We start from the raw sequence: 22010 nt of genomic DNA, 5'->3' as shown, positions 1-22010 counted from the left end.
GTACATTTTAATCTATTAAACATTTTTAAACCCCAATTTACAACAAAACGCTACTTTATTAAGTAGAGCTCAAAGACAACATTTTTGAAGACACTCATTAACTAATTTTAATTCTTTTGGATACTTAAACTGACCTTAATCTTTTTCTAGTCCCATGATCCCTCCAGTCTTTTTCAAACCTTTTTATTATCCCATTCTATTGAGCTTTCAAACATTTATCCTTGGGGTACTTGTTTTTAGATGTGTTTAAGAGTGAAAAATTAACTAGACTTTATTCTAAAATTGCAAGGACAAGTCGCCTCAGGTAATGCATCTTCGTCTGTCTGCAAAACTGGAAGAAAATGTGTTTTTATGTAAGCCACAAACAGATGTCAGGTAGTGGAGGGATAAGAGGAATGAAATACTCCAGCTTGTAGGATGTAAAACAAATGAGACCGCTGAATCTTTGTTGTATTTTCTTTGTGCTGTTTTTATTTAGTTTTATCATCACCCCAACACCATTTTTTCATTTGTTCACAATTTAAAAAGAATCAGAAATGTTCAACTAATTACTGGTTCATGTCCTTTCTAAATTCACTGCTTGCTTGTTTCGTAAAATACTGTTCAGTGTTACTCATTTTTTAGAGCAAGGACAGGTCGGGTCTTCCTCGGTTATCTTCATGTTTATTTATAGCTCTCAGCTTTCATGCCATAATTAGCTTAATTTGATTTGAACACCCCAAACTCAATGGAGGGATTTAATTGCAGTAAACTGCATGCCATCTGTCATAATTGTTCTATAAACATTCAGAATAATGTCTCTTTTAAGGTCAGAGCTTTAAAAACAAAAAATGTTTTCAGGCATATATGTAAAGCATTATACATACTATATATGTCTGATATGTATATTATATGATATATTATACCATATATTTTTAGCAATATATGGATGCTATTATCCATGTCTGTGACACACGTGTCACATGCTTTATGTCAGTAAAGTAATTTTAGGTTGAAAAATTAATTATTTATGAACCAGTGTTGGATTCCCATAAAATAATAACATTAAGTAAAAGTAAATTTAAAATAAAAATATTAAAATTGAAATGTTGCTAATATTTAAAACAAGAAAGAAACAATATTTAAAGAAAATAGAAACTTATAACAAAGTTAATAACATTTATTTTGATTTTCAAACATTTAACAAACCAAATAAACTGTGGCTAAATTTACTAGCTGCACTGAAGTAAATGTGTTTATTGAACTAAATGTTGCACCATTTTCATTTCTCCTTTGTTGTAGAGTAACATTTGGTGTCAAAGCCATGGTGTTAGCTCATTAATCAATTATCATCAGCTGCTGAAGAAAGACTGCAGTTGGCTGCTCAGCAAACAGGCCTCTTGTATTCAGCCAACTGTCGTTTTAAAATAATGTTACCTTAAAAAGACGGATGGGTGGATCTCTTTCAGTTTCTAAACAAGGACTTGTCTGTTTTTTTCTCCTTTTAAGCTTGGAAATGGTGTAGTAGCTTTTTTCAGAGCACTATATTCTATGACATTGGACTCCAACTCCTGTCATAAAAAGTCACCGTCCTGCCCCTTTTTGATACATTCCTGTTGAAAACACGTGAATCAAATGAATGCATCATTATCAAGAGAAGTTACTGCTGAGGAAGTGATGCAGCCATTTGATTCAGGTGTGTTTGAGCAGGGATGCATTCAAACACTGCAGGACAATTGACCCTCAAGGACTGGAGATGGAGACCTTAGTTCTCTACAGCTACAGAAAAACTCTGGTATCTCATTAAAAGGACTTAGAGAAACCTTATGGTTCAAAATTGCATACTTTTAAAAGATTAAAATATACTCAAATTAAACCATCAACTTCCACACAATATACGAAAAATGTTTTTATCTGGGGCGTTGTAATTTAAGAGGAGAAAGACATTTTAAAAAACAATGTATTTGAAAAGCCAATAAAGAGTTTTTGTATATCAGTGTGTGGAGTAGATTTATAGAATTGATTAGATGATGAGCTTAAACAAAGTACAAACATAAACCAACTTAAAAAACAGTTTTAAAAGGAGCTTATAGGATGGGTGTCTCAAAGACCAAAAATACTACTGTTGATATTAATGTATAAATAATTGTATATTTAAGGATGGAAATGTGAGGTTTAAGTGACATTCAATAAGAGCATATCTAGTGTTTGGAGATTTAAATGTTTGTAGGTTGGTGAATATGAGAGGAGCAGGAAAACATAAGATCTTGTATATTCTACCTGCTCCTTTTTGAATAAATAATGTAAAATTGCACATTAATGGGAATGATGATCTGTTCTATTTTTTTTTCTTGTTTTTAGTTTTTGTCTGTTCTAAATAAATAAATAAAATGGTCAGGAAGAGCCCTATCATGAGTGGTTTGGCCAAGACAGCAACACCAAAACAATTTTACACTCAATAATCAAATACAAAAGCAAACAGTAAAACAGAGCATCACTCTTAAAAAGCATTTACAATCAAATATACTCATTACCAACCCCATTAAAAACCCAGTATTTTATGAAGATTTAAGATATTCTGATTTGAGGTAGATGTCGCAGCATATTGAAAAACCTTGTCTGCTCTTCTTTTCAGACACTCAGGGAAAGTGACCTAGAAGTTTCTAGGAGTGAAGTGAATAACAGGACGTGCCAGTAATTTATTCTGATAGACGTGGGCGACTAGCCCACCCTATATAAAAACAGTGGTGATTAAGAGCTTACTGAATGGACTATAAATCTCAGTGTCATGATAGACTGAGTCCAACATATGCAGAGACTGAGAGGAAGCATGCATGCATTCAAAGTCCCCGTAGTAGATGTATGAATCAGTGAGCAAAGAGAGACAATGTTTAAATCAGTTAATGCTCCTTAAATGTTTACAGGAGCATAAAATGTTGCAGCCACTTCATAGAGTAAAACTAAATTGTAATGACACTTATCACAGGCTGAAACAACATAATCACTACTCCCATTGTCAAAGGATATTACTTTCTGTGGCTGAACTTACTTCATATTTTAAGTAAATAATTTTAAATGCCTCTGCCGTTCTCTCTAGTGCAGTCTGGGAAATGTAGTTTTTAGAAAGCTTTCAACAAAGCAAGAACCACAAATCAATTCTTGCTTGGAGATGATGTGGAGATACATGTGTGAGGTCCTCCCACTCTCAGTGTCTCAGCCCTTAAGGCGGTTCTCAGTAAAAGCAATTCAAGGCACGCTATGAAAATGCTGGTCCTCAGGGGTGCAGCTCATAGGTGCCATTTAAAATTTCATAGAAGGAGGTAAGGATCATTTCACCTCTTTTACTATATTATCTTAATTATAGTAAGAATGACAATTTTTTGTGCTACAGCATGTAACACTTTCTTTACATATGTTGGTTTCTTCAGTATATTTCAGTTTTAAGCTCTTTTTGTATGTTGATCATAGTTGCTGAACGCTAACAGAGCTTATAGGTTCAGCTGTTCTCTTTACAGCTGAACTAGCTAAGCTCTTAATAGCTTTATTGCACATCAAAGTGCTGACAAATAGCCACAAATGGTCAGTTGAAGCAGAAACAAGGAGCTAATGCTTTTGTTGCTATGTAATATCCCAGATATAGGTGAGCAATCACTTTCTGATTGCTTTATTTTTGTCTCATTGGTTGCCAGACGATTAAATCCAGACAGAAGAAGGGCCAGAAACATATGAAAGAGTAAATATTCCAACACTGCATACTTAAGTAAACATGCAGGCTCATCTCTGCATGTTTGAAAGGATCTTTTCACATCCTTTCAAAGTAGGAATTTGTTTTAAGTGTCAGTTTAACAATAAGAATATATTTTTCAAATATATCTTTTTTACATTATTTACTAGGTTATATAGAGATTTTATTTTGTTATGTTGTGATAAAACAAATTATTTTTAGAATTATTATAATCTTTAAGGATTCTTTTTGTTTTCCTCCATACTTCATGTTGACATCAGTTATTCAACCATATATTACTTAGACAATTGTAAAACATTTTCACATACATTATGATAAATGATTCATTTTCTTCTAAGGCTGTTTACATTGTGAAGGCATTATTGACATTGAATCTTTAGAAAGTGCTTCCACTGAAAGCTTTTCCACTTCTGTGAAATCTGTCCACACAACATGAATCAGTTATTCTCTGTGGTTGACAAAATGATTGAGAGTCTCTGCCCTTTTGACCACATTCAACTTAAAAGATGCTCCATTTATAGATGCTTCTTTCAGACCTGGATCAACTAAATCCTCTGCCAAATATTGATCTTTTATGTATCACCTCCTTTCAAGGCTTAATACTCTTGACGATGATTTACAGCCCTGCAGGGAATAAAAATCTGGTTGCATTAAATATCTACGGCTTTAACAATTCATAAGTGGAGCATGTTGCTTCATTTTATCAGCACATTTATTTGCTGGTTTTATGTTTTTGCTAAATTTATGTGTGCAGAGTACAGACTAAATAAATTTTATACCTTTTTCTGTTAGCTCTGTCCATTAATTAGTCCTTTACATAAATATGTGTATGTCTTCCACTTTTGTCACACATTTCTTTCTTACTGATCTCCCGTGGTTTGCATTTTCTATCAGCTGTCATTTCTCTTGCCAACATGTAAATAGCAAGCTTTTTCAATCAAATATATGTAATTATTACTGGTTTGTGAAAGCTGATTTCAGTAAAACCTTGCTGGGGATGGATCAGTAGCAGAAATGTAATGAACCGAGCACATTGAATGTTCAGCTGACTGAATTTAGCTAGAATACTCTTTTTTTATAATTTATATAATATACAGTGGCATCTCAATAAATAAGAATGTCATCAAAAAAGTTTATTTATTCCATTAAAAAAAGGAAATGTTACATATATTTATAACACAAACAGGGACATGTTTCAATTCTTAATTTATGTAAATTCTTATTCTTTCCAGCCTTACGTCCCTCTGAAAATTAGTTTGTTACATAAGACCAATAATTTAAAAAAAACAGAACTATTTGTCTACTGAAAATATGCCCATGAAATATACAGTTTATGCACTCAGTATTTAATAGAGGCTCATTTTGCTTAAATTGCTGCATCAGCGTTGCGTGGCACTGAGGCAATCAGGCTGTGGCACTGCTGAGGTGTTGAGGAACCCGGGCAGCGCCATTAGTCTGCGTGGTTGGAGCTGATGTTTCTCATCTTCCTCCTGACAGAAGCACAAATATTCCCTGCAGGATCAAAACAGTTTGATGGTCAATCAGGCACAGCGACTCCATAATCATTAGATCAGATATTGATACCTTTGGCAGTGCGGACAGGAGCCGCAAGTACTGCTGAAAATTTTAATCAGGATTCTTATAAAGCTTATAAGCAGGACTGTCATAACAAATTTTGCTGGATGATAAATGTCACAATAATTTGTTATCGTAACGAACAATAATATTGTTTCAAGTAATATATCGATAAAGGCATAATAATAATGCAAGTTAACACTTTAACTGGAAGATATCTTAAAAATTCAAAATGAAATGCTACAAGCAAAAACAAATAAAACAGAAATGGAAAACTTACAACCAAAACCATAAATCATTCTGTCAACAAAATTACCCTTCAAAAAATATTAATGACCTGAATGGAAATTTTGAGCTAATTTGAATTTTTCATGTGATTAATTTATTACTTGTGTATTGTGACAGGCTTACTGGTTAGCAGAAGGAAGCATGAAGTGCAGTAAAATGTGCTGATTGTTCCTTGTTTTAAACGGGTCGCAGTCGTCATCGACTGTGGAAACGTCACGTTTGATCTTAAACTATTTGGATTTTAATATTTCTGTAGTCGCTCTGGTCTGTGACCTACATTTTCGAAAATTAACATTCAACTGAAAACCTGGCTTTTAATCTAAACATTTTATAATAATAATAATTCTAGGTTTAGTTGCAATGTGGCTTTTCCAGCCACATTTTTTCCTTCCTCTCGACCCTCCAGTAATATTGGGATTATTCTGTACGATAATCTGAATAACCAGATTTTTAGGGATGATTTATTGTAGCTTGCCCTCCTTGTGCAGGATGTCAGTAACTGTCTTCTGGAGAAATATAAGCTACAACTTTACCATAACATAACAAGTCTGCTTTGAGAATATATATATTTTTAGTAGCTCCATCTTGTGTTCTTGTTTTCTGAGAAACTATGTTTTTGCTTTTCAATAGCTGTAAATTATTGAAAGCCCCAAATAAACAGATATTTAATTTATGATTTTAAGATGCATTTCTTAAATGAATAAACTTTTTTATGATATCCTGACTTATTGAGATTCCCCTCTGGCACCAGTTCTTGCTTTGTTGTTTGTTGCTGCATAAACTGCTTTAGTTTATGAAGGTTATGAATTTGTTTTGTTTTCCTCGCAGCTGTAAGTACATGCAAATAAACTGAAGTGGGATCCCGGTGGTCTTCTCTCCTGTCTTTTCACACTTTCCTTCCCTCGCCTGCTGTCTCAGACTCAGCCTAACATGTGCCTGTCTGTGTTCATGTGTGCTGCGTCCAGGTACCAAGAGGAGTACAGTATGGACTCAACCAATGCTCAGTAAGTTTATGGCAGCATCATGCTTGCATGGCATGGATTGTGTCTGCAGTGAGAACTGAACTGCAGTTTACATTGGGTTTACAAATTATTCATAAATGTGACAGATTTTGCACTAAAGATGGAAATTTATCATACCTTGCTACCTTTTCACCAGTCATATTGGTAATATTTTGGAGCACACAGAAGAATTTTTATATTATTTTACAGTGCAAGGTGAAAAGGTAGCTCGAGTGTCTATCTGCGTACTCTTCGTGTATTGATTGAATGTGCACGCCAGTCTTTTCACACCTGGACTTGAAATCTCATCCATGTGAGCCGAGATATAAATAAAACCTCCAGCTAGTTTCGCTGGGTTGTAGATTTTTATTGCAATCACTTTGGGGAATTTGACAATCTCTAATGAAGCTATCAGAAAAAAAACTTTCACTGTAGTTCCATAAAATAAATGAAAGTATAAAATGAATGGGTTAACATTGTGTTTCAGGGGTTTTTTTATGTTCCCACCTCTAACTAAAACGTTCTGCTCAGCTGTTTTATAAAGGTATTTAAATATGAAAGTAAGTCACCAGATTTTACAGTACCCATCCCCTTGGATGTGTTAACCTTTTTGTTACTTTTAACAGATCAATCACGACGAACAGAATTTGGCTTTTGAAGAGCACAGCATTGAACTGTCACATGATTTCAAACTTTTTTGTTTTCACACAAACCCTTCAGGGTCCACAAGACAAACCAAACTGGGGGAAACTCATATTTTTACTTGTTACAACCCAAAATCAATATTTGCCGAAGTTTTGCTTAAAAATTTGTGTTTTCTCGTTTTCCAAAAATGTTACATTTTGACTTTGGCTATTTCATCAGGCTAAAAAAGTTTTTCACTGTCATGGAGTAGTAATTAGTTTTAGCTTTGATATTGAAGTTAGTTTTTCATCAAAAAAGCTACATCTTATTGCTCATGATGGATTTGTAAAAGCTTTCAACAGGGTAAAACATCCAACAGGGTGAATGCTTTTTGAAGGCACTCTCATACAGACTACATTTGAACCTTATTTTTTATTTTTATAGTGGATCCTGTTTGTAAGTTGCATCACCAATGTTATCACTGTGCAATAGTGGTTCCGCTTGTGCATGATATAAACCATGTTAACAGATGAAAGGCGTCTTCTCTGAGGCGTACGCTGCTTTGCTGTTGGATTTGTGTGCAACTGCATGATTTGAAAAAAAAAATGTTTCAACTTTTGTCAAAACCAAGTAATGTTGGGAATTTGTGAATCGATAGTAAAGACAGATAATGTGTAAACCCATTAAATGTTTTCTAATCACTTTGATTTAAAATCCAGTTAAAGATTATTAGAAGAATCAGTCAGAGGTTATCACTGATCAAATCAAGAACTAAATTTATTAGTCAGGTTCTTTCTGATATTCTTTCAGTAATGGTTACTTGGTTAAAAAAGCATACTAACAAATAAAGTGAGAAAATGTCTACTTATAAATAAGCTTTAAAAATGTTGCTATCTAAACTAATAAAATATCTAAAAATTACCAAAGGTTTGGTGGTTTCTCAGACACCTAAAGAGAGGAAGTTTATTTTTGAGTTCAGATTGTAATTTTTAATCTGAAACAAATTTCTGAGAGAAAAAATGGAAAAAATAGATTTGGAACCAGCCTTGATCCATCAGATTTCAGCATTAGAAAAAATTCATTCTGAAAATACATTTTAAGTAATCAAATCCATAAGGTTGATCAATCCTCTCTGAACTGGTCAAACATAGATTGGAAGATTCGGTCTCTGAAGACGCCTGCTTCCTGGGGAAGGAGTCCTCAAGAGGGACATATCAACCAATCAGAGACATACCTGGGTTAACATGACAATTACATCTCATTGTACAGCCAAACAAATGGGGTTTATAGTAAAACTTCTCATTTAGATGTCAGAGAGACTTTTACCATGAAAGATATGCTGTGACCTCATTAATAGATATTTTCTGCTGCTTTTGCACCTTCTGCCCACATGCTTTTAAATATTTTCCAAAGTGGACATTTTTGGCTACTATTTGTAGAGTATATGTCTGGATAGATAGATACTGCACATAGATGCAACCAGTTTGACACACATGGCAAAAGCTGTCTAAGTGGTGTACTGCTAAATCAAAAGGCTCTGAGATGTCTAGTGTCAGAGTCAAAGATGCAGGTTCTGCTCTAAATACCGACACTTCATTTTGCACAAACGTTTGGACTAAGGCACCTACTGATTCTCACACCTGTCGCTAGCAGCTCTGAAAGTAATTCACCTGTTGAAGTACTTCCACTGATTACCCAATGGAGGCTTGTGAATATTCCTTAAAATTATCCAAATAATATATGCCCTTCAGCTTTGAAAGATTTTTAAAATAGTACATTAAATGTTCATATTTTTACTTTAAGGACAAAGTCAAATTTAAATGCTACAATCAGATTGTCTTGGCCTGAAAAATGTTTTTCTGAACTGACTCCAGCTCATGCTTCGTCTTTTTACTGGTTAAATCTCACATCGCCTCAGACAAACTCACACCTCAGTCACACGAATAGAAAGGCTAAAAATAAAACCATCATCCTCATCTCGGCTCACAATCACGACAAGTGATGGTCTGCAGTTATCTCAGCCTTTTTAGTTTGATGGGATGAGACACCTGTCTACAGCAGTGGACTGTGTCTCTACTGGATCATTATGAAACACTCTGCATTATTATAAGAAATAAAACATCAGTACATTATGAGAAAGGTTTTGACATTAGCTCTTGGCAGCACACCTCCTGCTGAGTTTATTACCTCCTTTTTTGCTTCTGAGAGTTATTATTCATCGTTGTTGGTGCTGAAAATGACATTGGAATTGGAGAGGATAAACTATACAACAGGCCAACATTCAGTGCCCTTATGCATTTGCTTCATTATGTTCAACCTCTTTTTGTTTTAATTATCTTAATTGAAATGTAGCCATGGAGAGCCTATTACATTTGGCATAATATAAAAGTTATGCACTAGAAAAGCTGTTCTTTATCTCACAGCCGGAATCGTTTAATTCAAGGCAACACATCTCAGCTTGCAGGTTCAAGGAACAATGATTAACTGCACTGTGAAACACATTCAGGTGCTGGTAATTGTTTTCCTGATGCAGTAGTTTATCATTTGTTACACAACCTTGAAGTATTCCCTGTAGTAGCAGAAAAGGCTTTGAAGCTGTCAAAACAGTTTTCTTCCTTTTTTATAATCCAAACAGATGATCATTTTACTTTCTTCTCTTAATTGCCAGAAGGATTGGAAAGCAGCGTTTAAATTGTTCCAACATTGCCCTTTGAGGTATCTGATTCTGTACTTTCCTTCACACTCGATTAAAACGACCATAAATTATACTTGACCTCCAGGATCATTCAAATCTTGCAGGACTGTGGCTAATCGGTTGCCCTTTAGTGGAATAAATTTAGCCTGGAACAAAATGTTGTACTTCTCATTGGTGCAGTCTGAAAAAATCATGCACAAAAAAAGTAAAGACTGAAGTTATGCTGCGGCTGTGAAATTATATTTATTTGCTGTTCCTGATTGTCTTCCTAATCCCTCCGAATTGCTGAATGTGATACCGGACTTTCTCTTTGGCAGCGTTTGCATTAGAACTGCACCTTGAAAACACTCACAACTTACCTACGCTGCTGACAGGCAACTAACCTATATGCACGATTTGGAGGTGTGTGCACTTCTCCCTATCTGGCAGCCCTGTTGTATGGGAAGCCGAGTGCCTATCAATCTCAATTTGCAACAACTCTGATTAAGGAGCTAGCTGTGTTTCTTGGTACGGAGATTGTGAGTTGTTTGCAGTTGCTGGATGAGATCATTTTGGTTGCAACTGGAGCATCTGCTGGATGCAGTGAGCATTGCAGCTGTGCCGCAAATTGCGTTAAATTAACTTATTTGGAGTGCTGCCTGCCTGCCATGAGCATGATTGGGTTGTAGCTTTGGCATGACTTCAGCTTCAAATTCTCTTATGACCAAACCATGCAGGTGCAGCTGGACCAGTGCTGCTAGCATTCCCCGCCAAGCAGCATCCAGGAATTGGATGAGCTGCCACCTGGAAATGAACCATCAGTCAGTCACCAATCCCATTCCTCACCACAGACGTTTTCTTACTTGTCTAAAACACTCAAGGAACTCTTATGCTCAGTCTCATTCAACTCCAGAGGATCTTTGCAAGACTCTGCAAAGACCACCCACATTCTGGCTGATTTGCAATGCCATGGTGCCCTAGGTCCAATGAGAAGGGGGCATAAGGCATACGTTCAGTGGGTAGGTTGTCATTTCTTATATGAATATTAAGCGGGACTTAGGAGTATTGCTCTAATGACTTTCACAAAAACTTTTTTTTTACCTCAAGCTGTAAGAAAATAGCACACTTTAGCTTTAATAACATAAAGCTACATATTTTTTAAAGTTTAATCAGTAATACTTTTATAACAAATTTATGTCCGATCATGATTTCTTGGTTAATGTCAAGTTGTCATAACAAAGACATTTTGAATAATGTCAACTTTGTATTAAAAGTGTCATGATTTACCGAATGACACTTTATGACAACAGTCATAAATATTCATGAAGACTCACTCATGTTCATGACAGGTGTTACGTCATGTTAATGACGGTGTCATGACAGTCTTATTCACAACCCGTCAAATAAAGTTTTACCAAAATGGTTTATGATTCTTTCAACATCAATCATCCTTTGTCCAGAAATAAGTAAGATTTCTTTTTCTAATTGCTAAGTCTTGTTTCCACTAAATGCATACTTATTACAGTAGTTTTTTTTATTTTTTTTTATTTTGTTCTTTGTGTTGATGAAATCTTTAAATCAACCAGAAAATAAGCTGTTAAAAACAGCAGGAGCACTGCTCTTTTAACAAATTTTTTGTAACAAAATGTCATTAATTTTGGCCGTGTCAGTCTTTACGCTCCCTATAGCACCTGTAAAACCAAGAATGAGTTGGTAAAACAGATTTATTTCATTTTCACAGACTCAGCATTTCAAGGTCCTTTCAGCCCAGTTTTGTCTTGAAGCCTTTTCAACTATTTTTGCACAATACGGACTATTGGTCTTTACTCTTCAGCTCAGTATAAAAAGTTTTAGCTTCTCCTCAAAGGATGCAGCACATAGCAGCAACGTGTCTGCTTAACATTCAAGTATTATATTTTTGGATCCCTGAAGCTTTTAGGTCAAATACCTCTCAAAGTGATGATGCATGGGAAATCTTCTATTTTCAGCCATTTGTCTTGTAAGTGATGCATTGAAGCAAACCTGATACAAATACTGTTAAATAAATTATATTCAGGTTGGGTTTTTAACACAGTATCCTATTGAGAAAATTGTGTTTTTGTCTGTTTGCAGTTTCTGACACCAAAAGCTGAGTCTCATCACAAACTGTGATCCAGTTAGTTGTTTCTATCAAACAACTAACTGTTTTATATTTGTCATTACTGTAAATTGTTTACCTTCATATAATGATTTTAAACTTTAAGGTTCTCATGATTGATTATAATGTGTTTTTTTTACATAGTCACTATCTAAAAGACTCCAAATCGATGATAAACAATTTGTACATGAAGGTGTGGCTCAGCAACTGAAGGAGTTGTCCTGCAATTGGAAGTTTGTCGGTTCGATTCTAGTTTCCTGTCAGACGTTGATGTCCCCTTGGGCAAGGCATTTAACCCCAATCCTCTGGTGTACAAACGTGAGTTGGGGTGGATGAATGTGTGTGTAGTGTAAAGCGCTCTGAGTTAATTTACATGAAGCTCTTTTTAAGTCGAACAGTGTACGTTTTCACTGACATGTCGACATGCAACAGGACTTGAGTTAAACTGAGACGCTTCCAGTTTATTGGAAGGTCGCTTTAACTTGTTACTCAATTTATACCTGTGCAGAAAAATCTCAGCAGCCAGTGTTTTTGGTTATTTTAGCTGCTTAAGTGAGGTAAACTGGGGTTAATGTTTGTGGATATGTAAATAAAATGCTTTCATCAGAGGCAGTAGAATCTCCACTATAATACGTGGCTCTGCCTTTACTCAACAAACTGTTCATTATAATATAACCTTTAAGTGACAAGTAGCTAATGCTGCTGCTCTCTTGAATTTGACTCTTACAAATATTCTGTGTTGCACAAAGCACCTGGTAACTATCAGTGTTTCCTTTTCCTGCAGCACAATGAATTAGGCTGAGACTAGCAGGTTGCTTCAGGCAAGGCTGCATTAACTGAAAATTGTTCTGCATTTTGTGTACATTTGCAACCTGTACGATCTTTCACATTAGAACTGGTACATCTCTTTACCGCCGTTTTTCATTTCTTTAGTCTGTTTTTTTAAATGATTTTTTAATTAATATGAAGTTCCACTTGCGGCATTAACTTGCAAAATGGAGGCACAAGGTCTTATAATGCATATATTAGGACTGTGTGAACATCCTTGCCCATGCTTGGCATTGTTATAATTTAGTGAAGTGGGTGTTTCTTCAGCCTGCTGCAGATGCTGTGTGACTTCTTAAATGTGCACCCAGCTCCTGTTTATGTTTGACAGTGTGGCTGGTATCCCTACATGGCGAGTGGTGGTTTGCAGATTTTAGATTTGCTGCAGAAAAGACAGTGAGTACTTAAATGGTTTGCTGTGGTTCTTTAGCTGCGACTAGTCGTCTGATGATATTTGTTGCCTTAGTCAGAAGTGCAGTACTTGTAAACACAATGAAAGGCACTGTGCTTGGGAGGGTGTTTTGTCATTGTCTGTGTTCTAGTGCCTATTATGTGAACAAATACACCCACGCTGAGGTCTGTCTGTTTGATTTCGACTAGTTTCCTTTTACTTAGGTCCTGAAAATCTGAAACAGGGTTTGAAATTTGTAAAGTTTCTTTTTTCTTTTTTTTTTTTTGCAGAAATTGCAACCAAAGTTGTTAAAGTAAATGTTTTTTGCTAAACTGTAAATCAGTGCTCTTTAACTTAAACTCAGATAAACACCTATAATATTGTATGGATTTTGCAGCTCTTCCACATGTTGTGATAAAAATTAGTGAGTATCTCAGATTTACCAGTTTTACTGTACAATGGTCCCTTTAATCAAATTCAAATCAAAGGCCTTTCCAGTTGCCTAATTTGACTTAAACTGTGACTTTAAATTTGTCATTTTTAACAAGGAACTAACAACGAAGGCATCATTGAAACGGCATGTGTCACAACACAAATAAAGTCAAATCAATTCAATAGTATACTTTCAAAGTCTTCATGAACTCAGTTTGAAATTTTTTTATTAGTCTATGAGACCAGGAAGCTCTACTACTGCAGGACTCACACTAATTGACTGGTTCAGTGATAAATAACTTCCTTTACCAAATAGATCAAACTCAGACGTTTCACAGCGTTTAAAGAAAACACTCTTTTTCAAATGTTTTTTACATCAACATCTTTGCAGGACAAAGTTTTTGTTTTACTGTCTCAACATAAAAGCTTCAGTGCTTCTATGCCAGTTCTGCAACAACTTTTAGCAACCTCAAAGCATGCAGTATTGGATTTTTAACACAAATGTGTTGAAGTTAGAAGGTGCAAACAACAACAAATAGGATGCCAAAGCAGTTTACAAGACAAACAGGTTAATCCATATACAATTTTGTAGAAATATTTAATCCAGTCAGTTTCCTTTATGTTGATACAATCTAATTATATAGGTAAATTTAGATCCAATTAAATAAAAACTGAATAATCACACAATACAGTTAAAGGCAAATGGAAGCGTGGCCAAGTGCTTAATTTATTGAGAAGGAAATGTCTCATCATGACAAAGCATGAAGAGATAAACGAACATTTTCCTTTAAACATGGAAAAACTCTCCAGCAGAACCAGGCATAGTATGAGCCACCATCTACTGCGCCCAACTTGAGGTTGAGAGTACAGAGCAGGAACAAAAAAAAAACACAGAAAAATTATGCTTGGGTATATTTCTGTTTTTGGGAAAAAAATATTTCTAAAAATCTAGACTTGATGTTGTTAAATTCAGTCTGTGTGAACCTGCAAATATATGCAAAAACATTCTGAAAAGCTTGTTTGTAACTCACTTCACACTGTATGATGCAAGACCCAATAGATGTTGCCGGCTTGTATAATTTCTTGCTTCTGCATCAGAATTGTGTCACAAGCAATCGACAGATATGACATGGAAATAAAGAAGGCAAAAAGACAAAGCTTGTATCAGAATAAGATTCTGACGCTGCTCGATATTTATCAAAGGTTGTCTTTGGTTGTTAAAATGCTAAATCGACTGTCAGTGATCGCCAAAGTCAAAGATATTCCCTCCGTTTCTTTCACAGTAAACATTTATTTTTTACCCCTCCAGGGGGTCTTTTGTGGGCTCTAGTGTCCCTTATATGAAAGTAGGCTGACAGGAAAGGCGAAAGAATAGGGGGAAGACATGCGGCAAATGTCGCCAGGTCCGGGAATCGAACCCGCGACTGCCGCGTCGAGGACTCAAGGCCTCCAAACGTGGGTTGCGCTGTCCCCTACGCCACCACAGCACGCCCACAATAAACATTTTCAATCAATCAAGTTTATTTATATAACACATTTTAGCAACAAGGCAGTTCAAAGTGCTTTAGAACATAAATATATAAAAATAATCATAAAATCAACATACAGTTGCCAATTGAGAAACCAAACATTACATTTTGTCGAGTTCCCTCATCAAAATCATCAAAACACATCAAATGTGTTGGTCAATTTTCCGTTTATTATGATTCTAAATATGGGTTTTTAGTTTGGATTTAAAGGAACTCAATGTTTCAGCTGTTTTTCAGTTTTCTGGCAGTTTTTTTTTCTTTTACAACTGAAGTTTGCACCGTGTGAATCTGATTTTTGATTGGTTGTAGCTTTCAGCTTGACTCCTTTAGTTAAATTGATTCCCTGATCTGGAATCAATCTGCTATCTGCTGCAGCTCAGATACTAACTACTGCAGGAAGCCACCTAAAAAAAGAACAGTTCGAACTTTGTACTCTCATAATAATAGGGGAAAATTAAAAAGCTATGACATAAATGATGTTTCTCTGAATCCTTTCCGTGTGAATTGCAGGTGTTTCCTCTTTGTGTGCACTGCAGTAATCCAAATAACACTGTCAGAACTAGTTTATATTGGTGTCATGCTTATGTAGGTTTGCTGGGTAAACAAACCCTCCGCTGCCTTGATTAATTCCTTTCCTGCCTCTCAGTGGACAGAAATATTAATAAAAAGATCTTGCCTGGCACAATGCATCATATAAAATTGTTTGCATTTATAGAATTCATAGTAATTGGAGTTAGAAGGGGGTTCTAGGCAAAAATAATTGTTTTTTGCATTCATCTCTTTTAATTTTCTAATTGCGAGAGCATAACACAGACAGGGGCATTTCCTGCAGTCGGTTGTCTCCATGGCAATGAATCTGGATGAAGGGGGAGGGGAAAAGCCCGCATTATACCTCATTATTTCTTGTATCCTCTATTCACACACACACACACACACCCACACCCACGCACACACACGCTGGGCTCCTCCCATAATAATTATCCAGTTGCTTGATCCTGAACTCGCTGTCTTTTTTTTCTTCCCTGTATTCATCTTCTCATACAATGGAGACGGCTCCAAGAAGCCGCTTTGTGGCCATTATTACTTCCCCTCTGTACTCATTAGTGACAACAAGCTCCCTGCCTTAAAGAAACTAACAATAGGGCTGCTTCATTACCTGCAATCATCTAACCTGCCCACGGTTCTCTGGCACGTATACGTCATCAGGCCTCCTGAGTCTCTTAAAATGCATAAAGTATTTTAATACATAAAGTATGTGGAGGTTGACAAAGCTTGATGTGCAGCTGTTTTTATGGAGAGAGGATTTTTAATTATTAATTAAAACGTTTCTGTTTCAGCTCAATATGAGCGAGGTTGTTGTGTTCTCATTTATTTATGTCCTGAATCACAAAGCCTGGATCACAAAGAGAGTGAAAGTGCCAATACATTTTATGTGATACAATTGGACTGTAAAAGCACACATTAATTATTCAGGGCAAATTGGTGTAATTAAACCTTGTTTGGAGATTTATGCCCGAGCTTCACGGGCTGGACTAACGTTTCAGTGAAGAAATCTAAAACCATTACCTGACTTTAAACTCAATAAGCATCATGTCTTTAGATTAAACATGCACATCAAGGTAAGTACACTGTTATTAGAGTGTTGTTGTGTGGCAAAATGAATCAATATTTATACTTTAGCATCCTTTAGAAAGGAGGAGTTACATAATATACTCACATCACGGATGTTTAAGCTGAGATGCTTGGCTTACACTGCCACTTGTTGCATTTTTTTAAAAACATGACACATTATTATATTTGAAATGCATCATAAATGTTTCTAATATTTTTTCTTGCCATGACAAAAACATAAAATAATAAGTATAGTAATCTCATTGTATGAAAGGATGTGTTCTTTGTGCTGAAAATAATATTGTAAGGTATATTAGCAGTACTGAATCCATTCATGTGAACCTGCAAATTTGTTAAAAACATATTTTAATGTTTGCTAATCTCTGAAAGTTAGAACATTTTTACCAGTTTGCTTTATGTTATTGGTATTGTGCCAGTCCCATAGTCAGAATAGTTGACGTAATTAGTACAAATGTCATAAACACTCACATTGGAGATGAAGTAATGCTCCAAATCCATTAATCATGACTGACAGATTATGTGGTGAAGGTTTTCAATTCCTTTTTGAGCATCTGCCAAGTTGGTCATCTAAGTGGAGCCACTGTTTCATGATCAGGTTCAAAAGATTTTAACTTTCAGCACTGGCAACATGCAAAGCTGAGTTATAGAACCAGGGAGTAGGGGTTCACTAATAAATCTGCCCTGATTTCCTTGATTTTTATAGACTGGGGATTTGTTGATGCTTACATGTGAAGGAAATATTATCTACCTCTGCAAAGATTTAAATATCAAACACTGTCTACTTTTGCTTTGCTGAGTGGACCGACCGACAAATCTTCCCATAAAGTCACATCTACATGTGTGCGGTTAACAATAGTCACCCCACTTTTGCCAATTTAAAGACTTTGTTTTTGTATTTAGTGACTTTTCAGAGAAAGAAGAAAAATATTCTGTCCAAAATCGGAATCAACACATCAGGCTTTTTAAAGGTCGGTGATCGGCCAGAAAACTGCAATCGGTGCACCCATACCAGAGGGGTTGTCTGTCAAAAACAAAAGTACAGCCTTATCATACCTGCACAGGTAGACTGGAAGAAGCAAGTCTACTAGCAACTGCAAATAAGCCATGTTTTATGTTTTATTCAGTAGATGAATACAAGCAGTGAGATGTCCAAATAGCAGGGAGATATTGGGCAGCTGCATTTTCCTTTATTACAGATGTGGCATCATTAACCTTTTGTGATTTTCTCTATAACAATTTCTTACAAAGCACGTGTTCAGCAAGCACCACAATTATACAGCACACTAAAACAAATACATTGTATGGGGTTGGAGGGACAGCTTGCATATTTATGAGTTTGTCAGTTTTTTTTCTAAATCCTTATGCACAACATATAGTAAATAAAAACCTTGTTTTTCGAGATGCATCATCGTTTATGGGGTGGATTGTTTATGCATGGAGTCCCCAGGCTCGGCTGTGCATGTTTTAACTGAGATCTGATTGTTCCTCTTCCCGCAGGGTGCAGGTTGAGTTTTATGTGAATGAAAACACCTTCAAGGAGAGGCTGAAGCTTTTCTTCATCAAAAACCAAAGGTCAAGTAAGTAGCAAACAGGAAGCATCAGCCACTCTCCTCTCATCGTGTAATGAAAATGGTATGATTGTTGCTGCATGATGATAATGAACAAATAACAGCATCAGAAGGAAACTGAAGTCAGCGATGCTGATCAGGTTACTGTTTCGGTTAGGGTATTGTTATTAAATTTGCTGTCTTGTTTACTTGTTGTCTTGACTGTGCTTTTTGTGGCCTGATATACAGATTATGGTCCATTTATTGAGAGGAATCTGAGCTGCAGTGTTTCTCTCATTAGAGCTCTGACTCTCCTTCAGTATCTGCTAAAACAACCACACATCAACACTTTGCTGTCTTGTCTTTGCAACTTATTCATTTGCATCTAGTTGTGAAAATGTGCACAGCAAAAAGCCTCCAGCAGGACAAACAATTAACATATCTTCTTCTCTGCTGACGTTTTCCAAACTTGCTGTTGTCTGTAAGCCACCAAAGTTTAAAAAAAAGAACAACACAACAGAGTCCAAGAACAGATCCCCTCCAGGCTGATGACCTTTTGTTTGGTTTTAAACTGTTCAGACATTGATGCAGACTTCAACCATCAGGACAACTTTAGCAGCTGTTGCTGAGGTTGATTGAAATGTTTATTGCAGCTAGCACCACCCCATGGATAACATGTACATCTGCACCAGGTTGCAGCTTTACGCAGACCAGGCTATGCTGGTTTTGTGTTTACTTTTTGGAGGACTGTATGTTAGGGCTCATTCAGACAGATACTCTTGACTCCATAGAAGGCATTGTGCATTTGGATGATAACTCTGGTTATTTCAGACCCATCTTTCTTACGCTATATGCCTGCATTGTGCCCTTTGCCCCGAAAATGTTTCTGTTTTTGTTGGAGGATTTTAATGTGTGTCATGGAAAATAATTTAAGAGTGCCAGGGTGTTATTTGTTTCTTTAGAGTTATAGGCAAAGAAATAAAAACAACATTTCCTCAAAGCAAGTTTTTTTTTTTTTTGCCACATACTATTTTCTGCAAAAACCTTTCCCAGCCATATTTATAAGAATACATGGTAAGTAGAATAAAAATAAAATTAGTGTAGCAGCATAATCTCACAATGGAGAATGTTGGAACCCTTTCTGCCAAAACGTTTCCTAATGAGACAGAATTTTTCCTCTCACATTTGACAAAAATTTAAAGCATCTCCTTTGCACAATCTTTCTGGATCACCAGGGATCCTCTTTTCCTTCTAATACTTTCCTCTAAGAACAGCAGAGATTACCACAAAGTCTGCTGAAGGTATATGTAAGCCAGCGTATCATCAGTCAGGACAAGATGTTTGTTTTTGCTGCTCCACAGGCCTAAGAATCCGTTTGTTCAACTTTGCATTGAAGATTCTCACCTGTGCCCTCTATATTCTGAGAGTCAGCTTGGATAATCCCACAGAAAACAACAGTATCAATGGGTGAGCTTCACTTTCAGCAGTTCCTGCTGTGCATTTTAATTGTACTCAGTTTAAGAAAGCAATACAGACCTCAATAATCATTTCCTTATATGAGGTTGTTACATGTTTATGATAAATCATTTGTAAACTGAAACAGTAGTTCTGCTATTTGACTTGGAGACATGATGACATTTTGTTTTGTGGGTTTAGTTCAAACCTGGTACCAGCATGCGTGCTGGATAATTCAGTCACAGATAAACAAATATAAGCATGAATGTTCGTTCCTGGCAGACAGTACAGTGTTTTTCCATTATAGTGATTCCATAAAGAATCAATTTCTGATGAGGAAAAAAAGTTTACTATAAAATAAGTGAAATATTACCACTGAGAAGCTCATTACTTCCAGTAATTTAATTCAGTAAGTGTTATATAGATTGTTATATAGATTCATTAAACAGGCTGAAAAATACAATTTGGTAAATTAATTACATCGAAAATTATTTTCCAAAATATCTGACAGCCCACAGTGGAATAAAATATTAACTCTCTAATGTGTGAAGCTCAACATTTTCTGTTGTGCCAGAATTACCTCTCAGCTGTTTTTTAGCTCTTATTTTGGTTGCAATCTGTTTAACTTCTAAATATTTTTATAAATCTGCATAAATATGAGTGAATTTTCTCATAAATGTGTCTGCCCCTGAGTTTATTTACCTACTTTGATGCTGTTGTTGTTGTTTTTGTATGTAATTTTTGCAGCACAACATGCCGAAACAGCAGTTCACTGAATTCTACTGAGGGACCTGAAATCAAATGGTATGTTTAATGTGAAACGCCATTTATTGAGCTCTATGTGCTCAGTTGTTTCTCAGTTGTGAAGAACTTTGAGAGAAATTTTTATTTTCCTTTTGTCTTTGTTTGGTTTTTTTTGTGTGTTTTTTTCAGGAACCTAATTTTCTGGGTGAACAGACTCCAGCCTGTGTGGGCAATACAGGTGATGCTGTTGGCAATTCTGGGGCATAAATCGAATTGCTCTCCATGAGCTGAACTTGTAATTCAACCCTAAAACCTGACTGTCATTTATTAGACAAACCATAGCACATCGTATTTCCTCAGTGAAAGCTAAGAATCCAGAGGAGATGAGCCAGCAGATGCCAGGTTCATTCATCTCCTTCTCCCTCTGTGCTGCAGGTGACAGTGGCCTTAATCAGTTTCTTGGAGACTATGCTTATCACATATCTCAGCTACAAGGTAAGGGACTGCTTTCCTGCACAGGTTTTTCTCAGTCCTCATTTCTGCTGTGGTGCAGCTGGGATTTTGTTTGTTGTGTTTTGTGAACCGAAAGCTTCAAATACTCAATTCATTACATGAGGTAAAAAACAGCTTTGGTGCATTTTTATTTAATTTAATGTAATTTAAGTTTTGAAAAGGCTGCAGATTTGAGACACACAACAACCCTAAACATTTAGCCAGAGCAGCAGTACATTTTTTGTAGATTGAACTGTATGTAGTATCTGGTCTTAAAGTGCAGATGTGCAATTAAAAACTCTGGGACCAGATTTCAAAAATGATGCTTGCAGATGCTTTCATTAGTGATGGGAATTTTGATTCTTTTCAGAGAGCCTCAAATAGTTTTAATTTGTTATCATCTGCAACTTCATATTTTAATCTAACTTTGCAAATAAGAATGTTTTGTATGATGAGTCCTTTTGCATTCAATGTTCCCTGTATGAGAATCCTTATCTTTCCTTAATTTTATGTATTTGTTTTGTTGCTAAATCAGGCATTACGTTTGTCTAATATTTTTAAACAAACTTTTAATTTTCCCACTGCAGGCAAATCTACCAAACAGACCCAGAGTAATAATTTATTATCATATAATATCTTTAATCTTCAGCCAGATGCTGCTTCTCTTATAAGTGTCATTTATATTTATTTTTTATGCACTCTGACATGAGCAGAGCCAAGGAAAGAGTGAGAGCTGAGCAGCAAAAGGGAAAAATGTCCCTCTTTCTTTCTCTCTTTTTTTTCCTCCATCTCTCATGTTCTTGCTCTCTCCTGTAGATTCTGTAGGTGCTTCTCCTTCTGCAAAGTATTGACTGTTGGAGACTGAATACAAATTCACACGACACTCAGATTTTTTTATTTATGAAATGTTGATAACTATGCACTGTTTTCTTTGCAGCTG

At 35.8% G+C, this 22010-nt stretch overlaps 1 protein-coding gene across 21 annotated transcripts in view; it reads left to right on the top strand.

Moving 5' to 3' along the window:
* The window catches only part of kcnt1b (potassium sodium-activated channel subfamily T member 1b), a 94117-nt gene that overhangs the window by 27204 nt on the left and 44903 nt on the right, over nt 1–22010 (top strand). For 17 of the 21 annotated variants that reach the window (XM_032578020.1, XM_032578008.1, XM_032578016.1 and 14 more), the window contains 6 exons: nt 6553–6591; nt 18330–18409; nt 19741–19846; nt 20582–20638; nt 20768–20816; nt 21014–21073. In XM_032578020.1, coding sequence (XP_032433911.1) covers nt 6553–6591; nt 18330–18409; nt 19741–19846; nt 20582–20638; nt 20768–20816; nt 21014–21073 — 391 coding nt within the window. The remainder of the gene's footprint in view (nt 1–6552; nt 6592–18329; nt 18410–19740; nt 19847–20581; nt 20639–20767; nt 20817–21013; nt 21074–22010) is intronic. The other 4 variants (XM_032578011.1, XM_032578025.1, XM_032578024.1 and 1 more) reach the window with 1 other exon arrangement.

Source organism: Xiphophorus hellerii, chromosome 12 (assembly GCF_003331165.1).
Source record: "Xiphophorus hellerii strain 12219 chromosome 12, Xiphophorus_hellerii-4.1, whole genome shotgun sequence".
NCBI classification, from domain to species: domain Eukaryota; kingdom Metazoa; phylum Chordata; class Actinopteri; order Cyprinodontiformes; family Poeciliidae; genus Xiphophorus; species Xiphophorus hellerii.
This window is presented reverse-complemented; position numbering and strand designations above follow the sequence as displayed.